This window comes from Primulina tabacum, chromosome 12, assembly GCF_025594145.1.
Source record: "Primulina tabacum isolate GXHZ01 chromosome 12, ASM2559414v2, whole genome shotgun sequence".
In the NCBI taxonomy this organism is placed as follows: Eukaryota; Viridiplantae; Streptophyta; class Magnoliopsida; order Lamiales; family Gesneriaceae; genus Primulina; species Primulina tabacum.
Genome location: NC_134561.1, coordinates 5642433 through 5665642, shown reverse-complemented (window position 1 = coordinate 5665642; position 23210 = coordinate 5642433). Strand labels below are relative to the sequence as shown.

General features: G+C 36.2%; 2 protein-coding genes across 3 annotated transcripts; both read left to right on the top strand.

Moving 5' to 3' along the window:
- Positions 1–6386: 6386 nt before the first annotated feature.
- Positions 6387–13762, top strand: LOC142520119 (uncharacterized). 2 transcript variants are annotated; one of them, XM_075623097.1, is made up of 10 exons: positions 6390–7171; positions 7742–8899; positions 9056–10201; positions 10396–10437; positions 10972–11048; positions 11711–11795; positions 11893–11976; positions 12118–12219; positions 12303–12401; positions 13259–13762. In XM_075623097.1, exons 1-10 carry the CDS (start codon positions 6449–6451, stop codon positions 13367–13369), a joined length of 3627 nt encoding a protein of 1208 aa, XP_075479212.1. In that variant the 5' UTR covers positions 6390–6448; the 3' UTR covers positions 13370–13762. The 2 variants fall into 2 exon arrangements, with proteins under 2 accessions (XP_075479213.1, XP_075479212.1); XM_075623098.1 differs by lacking the exons at positions 12118–12219; positions 12303–12401; positions 13259–13762 and having other exon boundaries at positions 6387–7171; positions 11869–11976.
- A 2081-nt stretch (positions 13763–15843) lies between these two features.
- Positions 15844–19354, top strand: LOC142521118 (protein CYPRO4). The gene is made up of 2 exons (XM_075624313.1): positions 15844–17594; positions 18868–19354. Exons 1-2 carry the CDS (start codon positions 15945–15947, stop codon positions 19156–19158), a joined length of 1941 nt encoding a protein of 646 aa, XP_075480428.1. The 5' UTR covers positions 15844–15944; the 3' UTR covers positions 19159–19354.
- Positions 19355–23210: the final 3856 nt, after the last annotated feature.

Here is a 23210-nt window from a genome sequence, read left to right as displayed (position 1 = left end):
AAATTAAATCAAGCGGAATATTCTCAAAGTAATCATTCGTTAAGAAAACTGATCGGTTAAACATTTTAATCTTGTGTAACTAATTAACTGAAGATAAGGCAGATCAGTTATAGCATGTATCAGTTCAGTTATGGTGAGAAATGAACTGATAGCTACTCGAACTGATCAAATCAGTTTAAAGCAAGGGGTTAACAATTAAAGTACACAAAATATGTTTATGGATATTCGGAGACTTCAAATGCTCCTACGTCATCCCTTTTACCTCCTCAGGTAGGTACCACTAGAAGACTTTGATTTATACAACTATTTGTACAAACCCACTCAACTAGGACTTACACTACTACCTAACTGAACTCCTAGAATAAACTAAAGGCAGCACCTTCCAGCCAACACTTCTTTAACGTCTAAGTGAGAAACACTACACACACAAGTTTATTGTCTTTGTGCAAGACTGATTTGAGTGGTGATGTGTGTGTGTGTGAGAACTGATCTCTGAAAATTACCCGAAACTGTTCTCACACACCGAGGGAAATATGCTTCTAAACTAAGCTGATAACACGATGAAGTGTTCCCTCTGAGCTGATTGCTTCTTGTGAGCTGATATGCAATATGTGTGCCCTTTCTTTTTATCTCCACACGTCAACTCTCATCATCGTCTTCACTGAGCTTCGGCTTCTATTTATAGGAGTTTGGCTGAACGTACAGTGAGACTCAGTGAATGAATCTGTTGCAGTTTGAATTTGTTCTCCCAAATAGATATCTGGAACATTTGGCTTTAAGCGCTGCTGCAACGTCTCTTATTGTACCTTGATCGTACAATAGCTTTTGTACCTTTGTGCACAGCTGGATTAAGCTTGTCGTATATGCAAATTGGTTCACTCCTAACTGATGTTCTGAACTGGTTAGTTGAACTGGTGATGTGAAATCAGTTGACTCGTCAGCTGAACTGATTTCACTGATTCAGTTGAACTGATCAGTTGGGCTCTTCATCAGTTTAACACTTCATCAGCTGGCCGGGCTTCTGAAGGTCTTCTGCTGAACCAGCTATCAACTGGATAGTCAGTTGAACTGCTCTTGATACTTCAGTTGTCCTGGTTAAGTTCGATCGATCAGTTGGCACTTTCAGTTTTCGTCTCGATAGCTTCAGTTTAAGCTTGGTAACTGATCAGTTCGATGCCTAGTCAGTTTCAGTTTCTGCGCACTTATGTAAACTCATTATAAATAAATAAATAAGTTTTGTTAACATCAAAACAAAGATTGCGAACATGAAATGTTCCGACACCTAGGACAAAAAATATGGTTTCCTGCAAATGTAGTAAGTATAAGTTTTGTACTTTTAACGGTTCATTTGCTTCTAAAAGACAAAGTATGATAACATACTCTTAAAAAGAGACCACATTTGTAAGTGTGAGGACGAGCAACCTCAAAAAAATACTTATGAAGCCATATGCGTTCCATGGAAAAACAAACACAACCGAAAACCAAAAGAAACTTATAGAGAAGTTATCGTGTATGTATAGTTGTCTGGTTTTACACAAACCGCCAAGAATTTCAGTACATAATTTTCAATTGGTGGCCGAGTAAATCTAATAGTATTCTATTAAGGAATGTTTAAAGAAAAAAGATACATTTTCCTGATGCTGTTCATGCATTAATTTCATTCATGTGGGAGATTGTTGGAATGTTTAGTCTTAATGAATAGAAATTAAGCAAAAGAAAATACGAAGAAAACTCGAATGAAAGAAATGGAAAAAAACATGGGCCTCAAAAGCTGCCAGAGAATTTTTCAGGCAGCATGAGAAGCACTGAGGCACTTAAAAGAGGCGCCTCAGCTCCTCATTCTGTGCATGATAGGCACGGAGGCGCCTGTTTTAGGCTCCTCATCACCACAAGTGTGGACTGGCTTGTTGACAAGGTGAAAGGGAGGCTCCCAAGCACCCATAAAGTGGCGTTTTGGCGCCCAAAAAGATGTTTCGAATCCGGTGTGAGCTTTTCATGGATCCAGATGATGATATTTGATGTTATTAATTAGAATTTTGGATTAAGAGACATCTAATTTATGAAACAACATGTCCCTGCATATTAATTGTAAGGTCCAAAATTAAGATGACGTAATCCAACTGCATGCAAATATAGGAAATATGAAAAATGACTAATTAAATTATTTTAATTGCTTAATTGATAATGTGACATGTTTACATGACGTTTTAGTAGTTTTTCTACTTACATGCATTAAAAAGGTACTTTTAATGATTATTCGAGTTGCGATCGAGGAACAAAGACCGAGGGCTGAAAAATGGAAAATAATTTTTTATTAAATACTTGTTTTTAATTATTTAAAATATGATTGATGATTTTTCTTATTTATGAAAATAAGGGGTTTTGAGGTAATTTTATACGTCGGGACGTAAATTTTATCGGTGTTGGTTTTTCAACAAAAATACGAACGTTTTGGCAACCCGGCTAATAAATTCACAAACTTATTTAAACAAAATAATTTTTATATTTTAATTAAACACTAATGAGCCTAATTAACCCCACTAATGGGCCTAAGAATGTTTAGTGATTTATTAAAAGTATATAATATACAAACCCACCCCATAACCCTACCATATGCACGCCACTTTCAGAGTTTCACTCCAAAATTTCCCTCATTATACACGACACACACACACAATATTTTGAAAGAAAAAAAATTCGAAAGTTTAAAGGGGGATTCAAGCCAAGGTCGTCGTCGTCATTCTTCGCAATCGTCAACGAGAATTCATGCGTTAAATACGCAAAGGCACGCATAATTCTTTCCTTCAAACATCATCACACCATAATATGTGTTTATGTAAGAATTGTACGGAAAAACAAGTGACACTTTTGTTTATTATCGTTTTTGTACATAACATGAAATTTCAAGCATGATTTTTTATCCAAATTGTGTGGTTTACGTGCATAAAGGGGGCTGCCATGATTAGTACTTGATCAAGCATTGTTTTACATGAGTTTAGAGTCCTCGGAACACACCAGAAACACTGCACATCAAGGCACGATCAAGATGGAACCAAATTCTGTCAAGGTGAACTTAGGGCTTGGTTTTGTTGCTTGTTGCTTGGCTTGGGTCTCTGTTGGACCAGAGCTGGGCTAGATTCTCGTGAGGGGTCAAGGAAGGAGTCCTAGCCATGCTAAGACTCGAGTCAAGAGGGCTGGGAGGAGTCTTAGCAAGCTAGGACTCCTACCCGAGAAGCCATGCAGGTCGCGCTTGGTGCAGCAGCCGCGCAAGGGTCCAAGGGCTCTGCCAGGGGGCTCGGGCTGGGCTACGTCAGGTGGTCAGGGTCCTAGGAGGGTGTTAGGGGTCGGGGCTAGGGGCTTACTCGGTTGGCTAGAGTCCTAGGCGCACATTCAAGAGTCCTTGTCTTGAGTGAAGTCCTCGGTCGTGAGTGCAGCAGGGTTTGTGGCTTGCTGTTGGGGCTAGGGCCGGGTTCCTAGGGTGCTTAGGCTCCAGTAGGGTTCAAGGGTGGGCTGGCTCGATGATGTCTCGAGGCGGCTCGAGCTTGGCTCGTGAAAACATGAAGGTGGCTAGGGGCTAGCTCGGTTGGCTAGAGTCCTAGGCGCACATTCAAGAGTCCTTGTCTTGAGTGGAGTCCTCGGCCATGAGTGCAGCAGGGTTCGTGGCTTGCTGTTGGGGCTAGGGACGGGTTCCTAGGGTTCTTAGGGTCCAGTAGGGTTCAACGGAGGGCTGGCTCGATGATATCTCGGGGCGGCTCGAGCTTGGCTCGTGAAAACATGAAGGTGGCTCGAGTAAGCTTAGGGTTTCCTCTTTGTTAAATAAATCGAAACACGGCTCAAAGGGGTCTAGTCGTGGTTCACGAGGGTTAAAATAATATAAAAGGTCTAAGTTTTGAATTTAAGAACTTTATATTGAAGTTTGGAGTTTTTGGGGATTAATGTGCCTTAAAAATGAATAATTAAAGATTAATTAAAAAACCTAGTATTTAAGCTAAATAAAATTTTGAAAATTTTAATTTAGGCTTAAATAATTATTTGGGACATGTTAGAGTCAATGAAATTAAGAAAAAGTCAAAAACCTTGGGGTAAAACGGTAATTTTACACCCGAAAATTAGTAAACGTCATGACAGTGTCCTGAATGCTGTTTTATATGCTAATATGATTATTTTAAATGTTAATGAAGTTTTTATGTTAAATCATGATTTTTAAATGTTCATGGAATTTTATGATTTGACATTGACATTTAAAAGATATGTTGCATGCTTGGTTTAAAAGAAAAACGATATTATATGCATGTTTTTATTAAGTGATGGAAATACGAAATGTTGAAGTACATGAAGGGATTGTGACTAATACGATGATATGTTGGAGATATCGTGAGGGTTATGGTCACAGTGGGAGCCCGACGATCATGTTTCTTTGGATACGAATACGAATACGTTAATATGTTAATACGTTGGCCAAGGCCCAGTTGACGGGTGAGAGTGTCGATGGTGTCCCCGCCGCCCAGTACTGTTTGTTTTCTCTAGATGGATCCATCGTCCAATACGAATACGAGACACAATCAAGATCTGAATTCGAAAAACATGAATATGAATATGTTAATATGTATGAATATGTTGATATGAAAATATTTATGTTTAAAGTTTATGCATTATCATGAAAATGTTATTTTAAGTACAAGTATTTTTCACTGTTGTATGTGATCTGTATACGTATTATGTTGTTATCAAGAATATGATGTGTTGAGTCTTTAGACTCACTAAGTGTGATTGATGCACGATATTAATAATTATGATGTGGGAGGTCTTGATGGTTGACTTTGCTGAACTGTCGGTGCACATAACCCGAGGACCATCGTTTCTACTTTTCTGCACTTATGATTTAAGTTTATGATTTACGATAAAGATTTTTAAGACTATTTACTTGTAATTTTGAGTGGTTTTTGAGATGATGATTCTTTTAGCAATATTTGAAAAGTTTATTTTTAGATTTGGTAAAACGTTTAAAGATTTCATGTATTGACGATTTTCTTTGACTTTTCAAATACTAGTTGGTTCTTTTATTTTAAAATGGTGCAAAAATATTTATATATTTAATTAGGTAGTTTGGTCGATTTTAATTAGGAAAAAAAATTCTAGTACTTTTCAAATAAAACGAATAGCAGACGTTTCATTAATTTAATAATAATAAATATATGATCAAATGTCATTGTGAAATATACTTTTTATGAATACATTATTCATTTGTTTTGTTTGCACTTATTTATTCTTAAAGAAAGAGAGTCTATACTATTTTTTTGTTATAAATTTAAACTCGTGATTTTCTTTGTTAGTTATCATAAGAGAATTTATAATATCTTGGTAGAAGATCGCCAATCATTAAAATATCAGCGTGGAACAAATTGTTTTTAAAAGACATAATATTCAACATCAGCATCAATTTTTACTGTTCTTATCTTCCATCGAGGTTTCATCACCACAATAATTTTATAAAATTTCCAACAACGAAAGAAAATATTGAATTTTAAATAGTTTTTCTTAAATAACTTTTCTTGCTTTTTGATCAAGTGTTTGACCCAAAATAGAGAATTAAAAAAAAAGGAAAAATGTGGAATAAGAAAAGAATATCTAAAAGTCGGTTCGTTTTTTCTTTCTGTTGCTATTTTTGTTCTAATATAAACCGATTTAAAGTAAAATTTATTTTTAAAATTTTTAATAATTAGGTAAAAATAACAGTACTAGTTGAAAAATATTTTAACTAAATAAATCAATTATCAAATACCATAGAAGATTGAAAATATTCCTTTTTTTTTTTGGAAAATAAACAAAAAAGGTTAACGAGATGTTATACTAAGATTACTAGAGCCAATGCCTTATAATTGACGTGTAATCGGAAATGTTCGGCAAAATTTCAATTTCAGTTTTGTAATGTGACATTTTTAGTCTTATATTGATCGTTCTACCAATTTACGATCCAATCATATAATTAAATAATTAATGAGTAGGTCTCTTGTGAGACGATCTCACAAATCTTTATTTGTGAGACGGTCTGATTTGTGAGACAGATTAACCCTACCGTTATTCACAGTAAAAAGTAATATTTTTAGCATAAAAAATAATACTTTTTCATGGATGATTCAATAAGAGATCCGTCTCACAAAATACGACCGTGAGATCGTTTCACACAAGTTTTCGTTATAATTAATATCATTATAAATTTTTTTTATAATTACACCATTAACAAACAAACACTTCCAAGCCAAGACAAAATTTTTAACCATACAATTTTAAAATTTTAAAAATTATATTAATTATTTGATTAAAAAAATTGCACTCTTATTCTTTCACCCGTATTTCCCAAAATGCCCCTCACTCTCCGGCGCCTTAATTCGTCGTGATCACACATAGATAACATGAAACACGATTCGATGTGGCAAAATTCTCCGTAATGCTACGTTTCTACCGATTCTATCGCCGGAATCTTCGCCTCCCGCTCTTCCGCCGTGCGTTTTCTTCCAATTCTGAACCCTTCAAGGATGTCAGCCTTGTCCCTCCACCGCCGCCAGTTATTCTCCAAAATCAGCGTCCCTCCCCACTCCCCTCCCCGTCGTCTTCCTACTCCTCTTTCTCCAAAATTTCCATCACCGCCGCCATCACCTCCACCGTACTTCTCGCCTCCTACACCCTGACAACCTCCCAAAACGAGGCCCCTTCGGACCATTGGAAGAGAACGAGATTGATGTACGAGGAACTCGAAATTGCGGTCGAAAGATACAACGAATCTTTCAATAGAGTATTGCATAAGATGAAGCAGACCAGCGTGGCGGCGTCGGTTTTGTGGCAGTCGCTGAGGTCGGTGATGTCGTCCGCGAACCATGAGGTTAGGGCGGGGTTCGAACTGCGGGTGGCGGCGCTGTTGGCAGATATTGTGGCGGTGAACGAGAGCCGGAGGGCTGCCATAGTTGGTGCCGGAGGCGGTGCTGTGATCGATTGGTTGTTGGAAACTGTGGCAGTGCCCAAGGAGGGTAATGGGGCGCAGTCTGAAGCCGCCAGGGCATTAGCGTACTTGATTGCGGATCCAAATGTGTGCCAGGAGGTTTTTGCACGGCCTCATGCTGTTCCTTATTTGTTGAAATTTATTTTCTCTGCTCAACCTCGGCGATCAAAGAACGTAAGCGGTTATATTTGTTGATTTCATTGAGTTTTTCATGTTTTATGCATCTGTTTCTGTTCTCTCAAGTATACTTAGATTGATGGAATTGTTGTATGTTTGAGCATTGTATGGTAGATGATCCTGCAATGTGCTTATAAGGGAAAATATTTGATCTGTCTGATTCATAGCAGTCCAATCATTTGGGAAACGCTAATGCTATTTGGTTTATTTAAAATTTTTAGCTCCGATTGTATCAGTGTTCAGAAATTTGGAACCTTGAATGCCAATTCTTTTTTTCTCTTGGTGTCACAATTTTAGAGACTTTGTGTACTATTGTCGTTTCTGTTATGTAAATGATAGACGCGTGAGGAACTGTTTTTTTGTTAAAAACTTTACTTCAAAGGAGATGTCCTTGGCTTTGTCAGAGCCCCATCATTTCTGGGTAATAACTTCTGTCGATGTTTGTTTTATCTATCATTGACTATGTGGGATTGCTTACTTCCAAATTGTGGAGGAATCGCAAAGTACCAATTTTTTTGGAGCCTCTTGGTTTTAGTGGCACTTATATACCGTGTTTTTGTGAAGCAGCAACCAAGACGTAGTTCATTCGATGTTTCTACTTCTTTGAAAGGTAGGAGCATGCTTGTGGCTGCTATTATGGATGTTGTTACTTCCAACTGTGACAGTGTGGAGAAAATAACTTTCAAGCCATTGCTACCAGAGAATGCCGAAACTAGAGATATTGCAGCAGCTATCGAAGTGATCGAGGGAGGCATGCACTGGGATGAGCTGCATGAGGACGAAGATGATAATAATGGTGGAACAGGATTGAAGGGTATCGGAATTAAGGTTCTTGGAGGTACCACAGTTTTGGGCTTTTCAGGAGTTAGTGGAGTTGCAGAAATGGAGCATTCTGATGCCAGTGACCTCAGGACAGTAAAATTGGTGCCAAAGAATTTGTTCTTCAACAAAATAAGTGAAGCCTCTCCTGCACAAGCTAAATTGTCTTCTGCTGTTGTTCCTGGCCTTTGGGATGATTTGCATTCTGAACATGTGGCTGTTCCATTTGCGGCATGGGCACTAGCGAACTGGGCAATGGCTTCTGCAGGTAATAGGTCTCATATTCAAGAACTAGATCGAGATGGGCATGCGGTTATGAGCGCTTTGATGGCACCTGAGAGATCAGTGAGATGGCATGGGAGCTTGGTGGCTCAGTTACTCTTAGAGGACCAAAATCTGCCTCTAAATGATTCCGTTTCTGAATGGGGTTCAAGCCTACTTTGTACTATTTCTCAAGCTAGCAAAACTCGGGACATACCTTTGGCTCAAGTGGCTTTATCTGCATTGTTGGTTTCCATTGAGAGAAGCCCTGAAGCTCAGGAAGTAGTGATGGATAAAGGTCTTCATTTGATGAGGGATGCTGTTAAACGAACGGTGATGCATAAACCTGTCCAAGAATCATTGTCAAAAGCTTTGAAATTATTATGCTCCAGGGAACTGCATATGTCTCTTGAAGAGAGTCAAAAATGGTCAGCAATTTTACTCCCTTGGATATTTGGCAAAGTTTCTTCTGACACAATTCGTTCATCAGCAATAAGTATCCTCTCACACATTCTCGAAGATTATGGGCCATCCTCTATACCAATTTCTCAAGGATGGTTGACTGTTATGCTGACAGATACTCTGAGCTGCAGGAAAGCAACATTAACAAAGGGAAATGCCCAGCTTGATAGTGATAAAGTGAAGGTCTGTTGATGAATTGTACACTGGAGTTATTGATCACATAGATTTACATATCCTGTTTTGAATAAATATTGATCCCTTCCTGTTTTTATTAAAAATTGATTCCATCAAATCATTTTGGTCATTCTCATGATTTTGTGAAAGTTTTCTTCCTTGCAGACTCAAATTGATCTGTCGAATGTTGTTTCAGCTACCCAGACCGCAAGTCAGTTGGCGAATGCCGTTGTTAGCTTAGCAGGAAGGCAACTTGGAATGGCCACTGACAATGACGATATGTTTCCACTAGCTGAGCTTTTCTGCCTCGAACCCTTTGCAGGACCATTTAAGAATCTTAAGAAGGACAAAGCACCAAAAATTACTGCTGCAGATTCTGCTTTGGCCACTCTAAAAGGCATCAAAGCTCTAGCAGAAATATGTGCTGACGATCCCATTTGTCAACACAAAATAGCCGAGTGCGGAGTGTTGTGTTTGCTTAGACGTCTTTTGTTGGAAGATGATTACGAGCAACTAGCTGCAATTGAAGCATATGATGCATCACGAGATCTGGAGGCACAGGAGCGGTTGCAATCTTCCCCTGCTGATTCATCTGTTGATGATGCATATGACCCATCTAATATAAGAGTTCCTGCTACAGCTCATATTCGGAGGCATGCAGCTCGACTACTTACTGTACTTTCAGCTCTTCCTGACATCCAAAAAGCAATTTTAGATGATAAATCTTTGTGTAAATGGCTCGAGGAATGTGCTACAGGGCATATTCCTGGTTGTAATGACCTTAAAATTCAGAGTTATGCCAGGGCAATACTCTTGAATGCTTTTTGTAGTGATCCAGCTTGTTGGATCTCTGAAAATGACGATGCTTCTGAAAGTGGTTCTTTAAACAAAAAGCGGTCCTGCCCTCGGTATTCTGATATGATATTTTTAATTAATCCTGAATTGCCTCACTGGAAATTTATAGAGAAAAGAGCACCAAACTTTGTCGACACATCGCCAGATGATGATGATTCCATCGATACAGAAGATAGGTCACATACCAAATCTTCAGAAGATGACAAATCTCCTGCTTCCACACCCGGAACAAGAAACAGCTTGGAAATAGAGGTTCCTCCATTGGACGTCGTTTTTGTCCATGGCCTTCGTGGAGGTCCCTTCAAAACTTGGCGGTTATCCGAGGACAAGTCATCAACAAAGTCTGGCCTTGTTGAAAAGATTGACGAAGAGGCTGGCAAACAAGGAACATTTTGGCCTGGAGAATGGCTTGCAGCTGACTTCCCCAATGCCCGCTTGTTTAGCCTCAAATACAAGGTTCAAGTTGTCTTATTTAACTCATTACCGTGTTTAAACTACTCCAGTTTCTTGGATTTATTTCAACAATATGCTACCATCAAAGTTGGGTTATTTAATCAGATTAAGAAGCTGGATACTTGAATTAAGAGATCTTTTGGGGGATTATTGTTTACTTTTTCGAACTCTGACTTTTGAGCCAATGATACATGCAGACAAATCTTACTCAATGGTCTGGAGCAAGCCTACCTCTTCAGGTGTGTTTGTGTTTTAGCAATTATGTAGATAAGTTACTGAACATTTGGTACTTAATCATTTACCAAATAACAGCGTGTCTTGATTTGTTTGCCATAGCACATTAACCTTGCCTTGTGTAAATAAATGAACCACAAATGATTAACTCTCACTGGTACCAAAAAACCTTTTTTCTTCATACCGCCACAACTCACAGTTACTTAAATTTCTACTGGATACAAAACAGATAAATGGGGTGTGATAGTAGGCATAAAATGTGATCCATAAATTGGTTAGATAGAAATTCTACTTTGTATAGCCTTGGAATGAATTATGCGAGGACAATGTTGTGCTCTATTTATGCTTATTAGTTCCTTGAGATGACAGTCAAGTGAAATAACTGTTTGGGGCTTGTCAAATATGTAGAATTGACTTTTAATTTTCTTTTAATTTTGTTATTTTTTTCACCAGTCGTTTTGGTTTGCTTCTCTTATTTTTCACTTTATGCTATGGTCTATTTAGATGTTTAGCTGTTCTGCTTTCTTCGCAATTTGCAGGAAGTTAGCTCCATGATGTTGGAAAAACTTGTTGCTGCAGGCATTGGGGATCGACCAGTTGTATTTGTAACTCATAGGCAAGCTCCCATCTTGCTGCGCATACACAATTTCTCTTAGGAAAATTGATGTTTAACTCACATTCTTACTTTTTGCTTCAATATATACAATTCTGCTTTAATGAATTGTATTTATGATGTTTATAATTAATTTTTATGTCTATGGAACGACAGAAGCCTGTCTTAGATAGGAATTGGCAAGCAAAGCACTTAAATAAAATAATAGCACAATATAGCACCCATATTCAAATCTCTTTTACATAGGACTCTGAATTTCGAAAGGTGTTTGAATGAACTAATGAATGTTATTGATATTTGAAAGACGTCAAGGAGATTCATGAAGTCAGGCAGGTGTAGAAAATTTATTATTAGACTCTTAAAGGATGTATAGGAAGATTTTTCTTCTGTTTGCCTGAGATACAGACTTGAACCTGTAGAACAGTATTTTTACAGGCTTGGTTTGTTGAATTTGTTTATTTTTCAGAAATAAAAAACAATTACTTGGAATATTCCTATTGTAGTTGACTATATTTGGTTCAGTCAACCTCCATATCGGAGTTTTTCCATGATATGACAAGATATCACAAATGATTTTCATCCCTGTCTCCGCATCGTGGAAAATTGTAATCCATATGGCATTTGCCTACGGAGAATTTATATCATAAATTTCTTTCTTTTTGCAGCATGGGAGGCTTGGTGGTCAAGCAGATGTTATTTCAAGCAAGGACAGAAAACAAGGATAATTTTGTTAATAATACCATTGGAATTGTATGTGTTTCTGCAGTTGATTAAATTATGCGTGTTCACCTTTCTGTTAGATAAATTAAATTTGCGCTAAAAGGTTCCTTATGCATGAATGTTTTAGGTGTTCTACAGTTGTCCACATTTTGGTAGCAAACTTGCAGACATGCCATGGCGTATGGGTCTTGTGTTGCGTCCTGCTCCTACTGTTCGTATTTTGCATTCTCATATGTGCTGTCCTTTAAATTATCCCCCCTTTTCTTCCCACTTGTGATTGAAGTTTATCTCCTTGTTGCATAACTAGTACTGTGAGTATTGGAATGATGTGGATTGTTTTTGCTGTCACCAGATAGGAGAACTAAGAAGTGGATCTCCACGGTTAGTTGAGCTTAATGATTTTGTCCGTCAACTTCACAAGAAAAGGTTGCTTGATGTCCTCAGTTTCTGTGAGGTAGTTACCTACATTTTGTCTGAATCATTAATTCATTTCGTACCAATCATTTGTTGATTTGATGTCTATCTACGTTTTGGAAGACCAAGGTAACCCCAATTGTTGAAGGTTATGGAGGGTGGGCATTTCGAATGGAGATTGTACCCTTGGAATCAGCGTATCCTGGATTTGGTGAACTTGTTGTAAGTATTGGCTATTTCATTATTTCCCTTTTCAGTGTAAACTATTGAGGCATATGTCTAGCGTTCAGCATCGCGTAATTGAATTGTTATCATCATGGTGTCTAACATGTTACGGACATCTGAGATTTACCTCATAGTAGAGATTGCTTTTCATACTTGTACTAGTAGGAAGTTGAGTGAACACGTGATTATGTGATAGGGAATCTGGGTGGAAGTGTGCAACTCGAGCTCTTCAGAGTGCACGTGAAATTGAGTTTGCTTTTTTTTTTTTTTATATAAATATATATGCTTTTTCTGTGCATCTTTATATTTTTAAAATTTTATATTGCAATTGATTGAAAAACTTATCACGTAGTGGGAAGCATGCTAAATCTTGGTCATTTTAGCGACGGAAGGGTGGCAGTGCAAAATTTTAGCTTCATATTTTTATGGGTAATCTATGGGTTGGATTCGGATGTGTGTACTCCTGGACCTGCATCAATACTTTTAGCTTACTTGATTAAATTCAGATCCAGTAAGATCGTCATTTTTCTATCAAAGTCCAAATTTACACTGTACGTGGTTCTCATTCCAAAAGATCTATGTAATAAAATCATCTCACTGCAGTCTTGTTTTTATGTATAGAAATAATGTAACATGATCATGAAATTCGTAACATCAATGATAACTAATAAAACAAATGATTTATTTCAAATTTGTTTGATTCAGATCTTAATCAGCTTCAATCAAGATTGTATCCATATTCAGAGCATAATCATACAAACCAGGATTGGATCCAATTGCCAAATGCCAAATTAATATGTTAAATTTCATATTTTATGTTGAACACTGATTTGCAATTTGTTGTTTCTCTTCAGGTTTTGGATTCAACAGATCATATAAATTCTTGCAAGCCTTTGAGCCGTGGCGACCCTTCTTATAAAGACACTTTAGAGTTCATACAAAAACTGAAATCACACTATACTTAAAAAGACACTGTACATAATTAGAGATAACAGCCAGTTTATTGGATCATTTTTGTCCGGGTGGTAACCGTGGAGTGCAGTTGGAGCCTAATGAACTGGGGTTTCAACATCTCCATCGTTCACGTGAATCGACGACATTCATGAACAGTCTCAATGCTTGGATATATTCTCTTGTTTGGATCATGGTGCTGAACCTTGGAAACTTAGAAATTCTTTTGTGTAGTGACTTTTTTAAATATAATTATAGGTATAGGCAATCAAAGTAGTCATCTTGCGGTATCGCGACATTGGCTCTTGGCTAGTGATGTTGTTGCATATTAGTTACTCATTTGTCAATAAAAACGTTGTATTCATAACCATAAGGCCATAATGCAGAATGTAAACTTTAGGTGAATACTGCATAGTGTTTCTTGTGTCCTCTCTGTTTATTATTATTATTATTATTATTTTGTCCTCTCTGTTTTTAATCATTTATATATTCAATATGTTAAGATGTTTTTTTTGAAAAAAAATATGAAAAAAACCTCTGTTAAGCAAGAGAATTTTGAATGTTTTGCAATTTTGAAAAAACGTGGTCTCTTTCGCCCCCGAACCATCTCATATTAGACGTGGATGCAGGTTTTGACATGAAAAAATAACAGATTCAGTGCTGGGATTGTGGTGCAAGATGATCAGGGGCTGATTTGGAGTGCACTTGCAACTCCTATCAGATTTCCAGGATCCGTTACAGTTGCAGAGTTGTTGGCAATGAAAAGTGATTTGGATTTTTGTTTACGTTATGTATTTTCTTGGACTCATTGGATCATATTCGGATGGTTATGTCTCCTCTCGATGAGCTTGGTCCGTTCAGTGTCTTGGCTTTCGAAATCTAGTCCTTGTTAGAGCGGAATAAACTCATATCGATCAAACATATGCGACATATGACGAATAGAGTGACGCATTTGTTATCACGTAAAGCCTTTTTTTCCCCCTAATTCAGTTGAATGACTTCATGGTGGTGCTCCTTCGTGGCTTCTAAACATTGTATCTCAATGTTATTCTAATTTAATTTCTAGATTTTATTTTAAAAAAAAATATATCAAAAAATATTATGAAACCATAATTTTACTTATAATAAAAATTTAGGTTTCTTAAATAATTGTACAAATTAGTTATCAAAATATCTCATAAATCTATCAAATTCTTGATTTTTATAATCTCTAATTTCTTATATAAAAATTATCTAATATCAAAAAAAATTATACACCAGAATGTTTTATAAGCATGCAATGCATGTATATATATAATAACAATAAATGAAAGTGCTGAATAACACAATGGTTTCATGCCATGACTTACAAAATAACAAGATCAACTCTACTCTAATCTAAATATCACAATTAAAAGATAAATATAAATTCCAAAATATATATCGAAGGGACCAGTTACATCTTGAAACTAAAAATCTTCATATCAAAGTTCCATCGACATCTCAAAATTGAAATGTAGATTGGTGCACAGACGGGACAGAGAAGGTGGACACAGATACGACACGCTCAGGGGAGACAGTCTCTTAGGTGTAGCACTGACGAGGGAAAATGCGGTTGCAGTGATTTTAGGGCTATACGGGCTCGAACCATTGACTTTCTTGGTAAAACATATCAAACTTATTATTATTATTATCAAAATGATCATAATTGTTTCAAAGATCCCACGTGCATTTTTTGCATTGGGCTCGTGCGTTGGGATCAGAAGAGATGGAGACAAATACGGTGTGCTTAGGTGTGCGACGGTACCTTGGGCGCAAAACCGCAGAGGGCAAAGATGATTGTGTCGAGAGGAGAGGAGAGGAGAGGAGAGGAGTGAGAGACGTGTTACATTCGTTGGAAAGTCTGCGAGGATAAAGTAAGTGTGATGAGAAGTTTGAGGGATAATTGAAGTGTTTGAAATTACCAATTACCCTAACAGTTCTCTAAAACTTCACCCAATTAATTAAGAAACAGTTTTTGAAAGGGTTTTATACTATAATAAGATAGTAAAATAATAGATTTCTTAGCCTTTTCTTTTCAAAGTTGAAGGATTAAGGATAATATGTTTTTCGTCTTCAAATCAAGGAGAGCTCTCAATAAATCGAAATCATCCCATTCTAAAGTTTTCTTACATGATTCATCTCAACCCATTCAAGTTGTGTAAGATTTTATTTCTATAACACTTTGTGAGTTGCAAATATGTTAATATTTAGAGTAATATTTTCTTTGTAAAATGAGTAGGTTTCTCGTGATACGGTCTCACAAATTTTTATCAATGAGACGGGTCAACCCTAGCGATATTCACAATAAAAATAATATTCTTAGCATAAAAAATAATATTTTTTCATGAATGATCTAAATAAGAGATCCGTATCATAAAATAATAATTTTTTATGAATGATCTAAATAAAAAATTAGTATAACTTGTTTGTGAGAACTCATCACGTTTTTTGGCATTTTGAAATGCAGAAAAGCTCTAATAAACAAAGTTAGATTTCAGATGCTTCATTTTCAAACTTTTCAACTCCCGCTCCTCTGTCCCTTCATTTGCACCTCCGAACGCCGCCGTAATGGGAGCCGGCCACAGCCGAGAAGATCTTGATCTCTCCGACTGCGAATCCGAATCAGAATTCCTTGAAACCGCCACTCATGAATCTGAATCGGAAGATACCTACGGAACCCCATCGTCGTACCTCTCGGACAAGAAACGCGACCCCAAATCGCCGTCTTCTTTGGAAGATGTTGAGTCCAGGCTCAAAGCACTCAAGCTTAAGTACAATAACGTCAACAACGACCTGAGTCCCAAGAATGCGGTGAAGCTGTACCTCCACATCGGTGGGAACACCGCTAAATCCAAATGGGTTGTGTCGGAAAAGCTCGCTTCTTACTCGTTTTGCAAGACTAATGCTGATGGAGATGATGATGATGGAGATGAAGAAGGATCTGAGCAGAATGACTCCTGGGTTTTGAGAATTGGGTCGAAGGTGAGAGCTAAGGTTGATGAAAATTTGCAGCTGAAGGCGTCTAAGGAGCAGAAGCGCGTGGATTTTGTGGCCAATGGGGTTTGGGCAGCCAAATTTTTTACCACGGAAGAGTATGATGATTTTACTAAGAGGTATCAGGAATGTGTGTTCGAGAATACTTATGGGTATGAAGCTAATAATGAGAATAAGCTGAAGGTTTATGGGAAGGACTTTATGGGGTGGGCGAACCCCGAGATTGCGGATGATTCTATGTGGGAAGATGCGGAAGAGAATTCGGCAGTGACTCCTCTGGTGAAAACAAATGTAAGAGGGCATGATTTGACAGAGGAGTTTGAGGAGGCTGGGGTCACTGGTAGCGCAATTCAGAGCTTGACATTGGGTGCTTTAGACAACAGTTTCTTGGTTGGTGACTCCGGGATTCAGGTCGTGAGAAATTATCATCATGGGATTCAGGGGAAGGGGATTTATGTGAATTTCAACGAAGGAAGGTTGAGTAGGACAAATGGGGGTAGTAGCACGAATTACATGACTCCAAGGAAGACTTTGCTGATGAAGGCTGAGACTAATATGCTTCTCATGAGTCCAGTGATGGATGGGAAACCACATTCCACTGGGTTGCATCAGCTTGACATTGAAACCGGGAGGATTGTGAGTGAGTGGAGGTTTGAGAAGGATGGGACTGATATTACTATGAGGGATATAACGAATGATAGTAAAGGAGCTCAAATGGATCCATCAGGAGCAACCTTCTTGGGTCTGGATGATAATAGGTTGTGTCGATGGGATATGCGTGATCGCAAAGGTATCGTTCAGGATATCGTGAATGAGAGCACCCCTGTATTGAATTGGACTCAGGGGCATCAGTTTGCAAGAGGGACTAATTTTCAGTGCTTCGCAACCACTGGTGATGGATCGATTGTGGTCGGGTCAATTGATGGCAAGATTAGACTGTATTCGACAAGTTCTATGAGGCAGGCCAAAACTGCATTTCCAGGACTTGGTTCCCCCATTACTCATGTGGATGTTACCTATGATGGGAAATGGATCTTGGGAACCACCGATACTTACTTGATTCTCATATGTAGTCTGTTTTCAGACAAGGATGGGAAGGTAAAAACTGGATTCGCTGGTCGCATGGGGAATAAAATCTCGGCACCGAGATTGTTGAAGTTAAATCCTCTGGATTCACACATGGCAGGGGCAAACAACAAGTTTCGCAACGCACAGTTCTCGTGGGTATGTGAGCATTTGAATTTTCAGACTTCATTTATTGTTAGTGAATTTGATTATTCATATGTAGTCCTGTTTGCATAATTTCTTGCAGCTTGATTTCATTCTTGTATAGTATTGGCTTAGTAGTATTCTACTTGTCTTATTAAAAGCTTTTTATTCACGATGGATTAAAAGAGCTGGTTAGTATTAATATCAAAATCATTCATATCATGATCTTGTTCATCACCATCATAATAATTATTGTTATCATGATTATCATCACTGTTATCATTACTGTGAATACCATTGTTATTATTCTGAATATCATGACAACGGTCTGTTATCATTACTGTGAATACCATTGTTATTATTCTGAATATCATGACAACGGTCGATCATTGCTGTCATTGTTGTTATCAGCATCATTGTTATTATTTTCTGGGTAATGATTACTGTTGATAGAAATCCTTTATGGTGAAACTGGAATTTTAGATATTAAAATATTTTGGGAAGAGATTTACGGTGTTTAATACTGTCTTGTATCTGACAGCTCATGGTTTGGTTCTGTTTGAGAAATGTTGAATCTATAAACTCACTAAACCATGCCGTTTTCTGGCATATATATCAATCAAATTCTGGAAATCTCATCCTGAGACTTTTTAGTGATATTTTAGCCAAGAAGAAGAGAGAAAGATGGATGATTTGTTTGTGTCATATTTGATATCGTGATTGTTACTCTTTGTTACGTGCATGTGCTTTACAGCCCATGTTTTCATTGACCTATTCAAGAAGTCAAGGGTAGTATAATGATTGTGGCCTTTATCGAATAATTAACCGGTAACCATTGATGCATTAAAAGAGTCAGAGGGTTGCTGGCTCATCCATACTTTCTTGGCTGGAATAGGTATAAAGTATTGGTGAGTATAAGGACTAAGGAATCTGACATTGGTGGTCTTAGTAACTTCATGAATGGCTTCTTTTATAAATAAGGAATTTCTGTTGATCCCTTTTCTGTTTGCAGAGTTATGGTAATGCCACCGCTATGTTGAAACAGTAGGAATACCTCAATTAATTTCCTTACTATCGATCATTTTGGGGAAGAATGTGTTGTTTCGAATTACTGGCTGCATTCTAGTCTTACTAGTGGTAGACATCTTTACATTTTCTGCACGTTCAATTCTTGGAAAATGATGACATTTCATCTTGCCCTACATATATTGTTGGAGTCTCCATATGTTTTGTTACAGCCTTCATATTTAACTGATAGTTTAACCAAGGAACATGCTGATTCACTTAGGTAACTGAAAACGGGAAGCAGGAGCGCCACCTGGTTACAACTGTCGGGAAGTTTAGTGTGATATGGAATTTCCAACAGGTGAAGGATGGATCCCACAAATGCTATCAGAATCAGGTGGGATTGAAGAGCTGCTACTGCTACAAAGTAGTTCCGAAAGACGAGTCTATTGTTGATAGTCGTTTCATGCATGAGAAGTTTGCGGTTAGCGACTCACCTGAAGCACCACTTGTGGTGGCAACTCCAATGAAAGTTAGCTCCTTCAGCATATCAAGCAGTAGATTGCACATGTGAACACACCTCATGCTCCTACTTATATAATTGTAGAAATTCTGTAATCGCTTGTTCGTTGCTTATTTTGATTGTTGTGTTTCTACTCCATAAGTGATCATGCCGATCTGCTAATTGGGGTTTGACTGCTGCCAGTTATCTTACTGTTGTAATATTTGATAAAATCTCAGCCATCGCAATTAGTAGTGTAGGCCTATGGATGACAACGGGACGGAGGCGGGTTTTTTTATACTCATTCTCATCCTCATTGGGATCAAATCTCCATCTTCGTTTCAAAATATTAATGAGAAAGCAGGGCGGGAAGGGGTGGTTGTTATTATTATTAATGATAATATTAATATCAATCAGTAATAACTATGATATTATTAACTTTAATTTGTTAAAAAAATATGGAAATAACTTTGATACTTCTTCAAATTTAAGTAACAATCGGATATTTTGTTGAAGTTTTTTTGAATTTGAAATCTATTTAATGAACAAATTATAACATTAAGGATAACAATTCATACCAATAATTTAATAGTAACAATTCATGTTTTTTTTTTCAGTCGTTATTCATTAGTGTACACTAAGTAAACATCCGAAATAATGTAGTAGTTTACAAACTAAGTTAGCCAAGTAAAAATTACCGAGCAAGACATGTGCGACATGCTTGTCCTAGAAAGTATTGACAGAGGAAAATCGAATTCTTGACCACTTGTCAAACGCTCACCTAATCTACCAACTCAAACGCTCCTTAAGGTAGTAACCATATATGATTGACATTGTATACCAGACATAACACAATATTAGATTTTACTCTTTAAGTCTAAACATCAAATTTTAAAAGAAATATTTCGATCCCAAAAATAGTATAAATGTAATCAAATAAAAATGTTACCAAAATTAGGAAAATTCAGCGAGTGAGCGGACATCCTCCTTGCGAAACAAAATAGCAGATCCTCACTTATGGCACAGACATGACATTAGAATCTCTGGATAAATGAGAAACTTCCTAAAACAAGTAGACATTACATTGTTAAATAAAATTTTATTACTTAAAATTTTAAAATCTCTCATTTTAATCACACTAAGAAAAAGCTTATTTTTATTCAACTAAATCAAATGTCATATTACTAATTAAAAAATTTGTATTTCAATGTTAATTTTTTAAATACAAATGATACAATTTATTCTTGATATAAGATAAATAAAAAATATAATGAAATAATATATTTGTTTCAAATCCTCTCAATTGATTCAACAAATAAATTTTTTTAGCTTTATAATAAAGTTTAAAAACTTGTACACCACAAATAATTACAAGTTTAGATAATTAAACAAGAAAACAAACACAAACCAATAATGCAAGCCAAATTGGAACAAGTTTTATTATATTCATATCATACACACAAACATGAATCTAAAGATAGATGACAACTATTGAAATTGAAACATAATATTGATTGAAATTATATTTTGTCAAGTAGATAAATAACAGCTATATTATTTAATCAGATAAATAATACATTTTTTTTAAAAAAAAACATAATGTGCTTCCATCAAATCTTCTAATACTTTATCTTAATCACAAAAACTATTTAATGACATTTTATGTCATTAAGTCGATGCATCTCACGATTAAATATCCATAAATACATCTCACAATAAAATTACTTTAAAAAAATTAAATAATATTCATCAATTTCCACATAAAAAATGAAAAATAATGAACCCAACCATCTAAGTCCATTCGGAAGTAGCTCAAAGTATATCGTGTGTATTGAAGTTCTTGTATTGACATAATTGTAGAATGAGCATAACTTTTGTGTCCAATGAAACGTTCACTATTCGTTTTTCTTTAAAATGTACTAGAATGTTTTTTAAACTTTCGGCCATATATATATATATATATATATATGAATATACATTGTACCATTTAAAATAAACTCACCAACTAATTATTTGAAAATCCAAAAACGCAATTCAAAGCATAAAATCGTAAATCATCAAACCAAACCTAAAACTAACATTTTTCAAAATAAAGCATAAACTCTTAAATGTCTCAAAACCACTTAAAAGGATAAAGTTATAAAATCTTTAAAGTAATCTTAATGCGAAAAACTAGCGAAGGTCCTTGGGTTATGTGCACCATCAGTCCAGCTAATTCAACCATCAAGTCCTCCATCATCAACAACATCATTCTCACCTGCTTCGATCACACCTAGTGAATCTATTGACTCATCAAATTTTAACTATGATAGCAAGTAATACATATACATTCACAAGCAACAGTGAAATATACATTCACAAACAACAGAGAAATATACTTTTAATAAAATAACTTTTCATGAACATGCATATCTTTAAACTTTTTCCTTTCATCATAAACATTTCATTTCATCATATACGTATACATTTTCTCTTTTTATTGAATTCAGATCGTTAATTGTGACTTTTGTATCAGCTATAGGTCGATGGATCTCTCTACGTATAACCATGATACCAGGCGGCGGAGACATCAGAGACACTCTTACCCGTCAACTGAGCCTTGGCCTTACATATCATCATATAATCGTATTAGTCACAATCAAGTCACCTCCTTCAAACTTTCATTATTCTCATCACTTATAAAACTTCATGTATATATATAATTTTTTTTAAACCAAGCATACAACACGTCTTTTGGCATTATCGTTTTTCATAATAAAGTTCCATAAACTTTCAAAATAAACATTTTATCAATCGTTACAGCATTCAGGGCACTGCCAGGATGTCTAACATTTTTCAGGTGTAAAATGACCGTTTTGCTCTTGAAACCCTAACTTTCCTAATTTATTGTTAGACATTAAAACGACGACCCAAATCCAACCAAACTTCTTAAAACACACCCATAAACATCTATTAGACGTAAAATCATGCTCCTCGACAAATTTTCCAATTCATTTTTAACATTAAACGTACGCCTTGATTTTAGCCCGAATAAACTTGAAACTTACCAAAATTTACTAAACTTGAACCGTAACTTATTAACACCTAAACATACTCTATACAACCCAAAACAAGACAATTAAAATATTTTTTAAAGGTTATTCGAGATGTGATCGAAGAACGAAGACCGAAAGCTGAAAAATGAATTTTTTTTATTAAATAATTGTTTTTAATTATTTAAAATATGGTTTATACTATATGATACTTTTGAAGATAAGATGTTTTGAGGTGATTTTATACGCCGCGTCGTAATTTTTAACAGTATTCGATTTTCGACGAAAATATGAACTTTTTGAGAACTCTACTATAATAATTTCACAAACCTTCCAAAACAAAATATTTTAAATATTTATAGATGGGCTTGTTGGGCCTATTAAACTAGACTAATGAGCCTTAGCTTGCACACATGTTTAATTAACAAATAAATAGCCCTAAAACCCTAACCTAAAGCCATAAAACACACGCCATCACTACAAGAAATTTTCCTTTCAACAACACACATACGACAACGATTTTTCACTAAAACCGTTGTCTTTTACTTTTTAACAATGGTCTTAGTGAAAACCGTTGTCGTACAGCGTTTTTTTAAGCAAAAGACAAAGGTTTTCTAAAAACCGTTGTCTTTTAGCGTTTTAAAACAGTTGTCTTTGACCGTTTTTTTAGGGTCAAAGACAACGGTTCTATAAATCGTTGTCTATTAGCGTGTTTTTTGGACAATCAAAAAGGTTTTAGAAAACCATTGTTAATTAGCGTGTTGTTTGGACAAATAACAACGGTTTTTGTAAATTATTGCTATATATAACAACGGTTTTTGTAAACTATTGCTATATTTAGCGACAGTTTTAGCAAAACCTCGCAATTCTTAAATTAGCGACGGTTTTTCAAAATCGTCACTAAATTTAGTGACGGTTTTAAGCGCAACCGTCGTAATTTTTAAATTAGCGACGGTTTAGTCAAAAAATTTTAAATTAGCGATGATTGAATAATAACCGTCGCTAATAGCGAAAGTTTTTACATAACCGTCGCTAATCACGACAGTTTTTCTTAACAGTCGCTAATCGCGACAGATTAATAAACTACCGTCG

Excerpts from the sequence above, each read along its gene's own strand:
- LOC142520119 (XM_075623097.1), top strand. The coding sequence starts at position 6,449 with ATGCTACGTTTCTACCGATTCTATCGCCGGAATCTTCGCCTCCCGCTC. Across the intron at positions 11,796-11,892 it reads TTAATAATACCATTGGAATT|GTGTTCTACAGTTGTCCACA; the intron begins GTATGTGTTTCT and ends TGAATGTTTTAG. Across the intron at positions 12,402-13,258 it reads CTGGATTTGGTGAACTTGTT|GTTTTGGATTCAACAGATCA; the intron begins GTAAGTATTGGC and ends GTTTCTCTTCAG.
- LOC142521118 (XM_075624313.1), top strand. The coding sequence starts at position 15,945 with ATGGGAGCCGGCCACAGCCGAGAAGATCTTGATCTCTCCGACTGCGAA. Across the intron at positions 17,595-18,867 it reads GCAACGCACAGTTCTCGTGG|GTAACTGAAAACGGGAAGCA; the intron begins GTATGTGAGCAT and ends TGATTCACTTAG.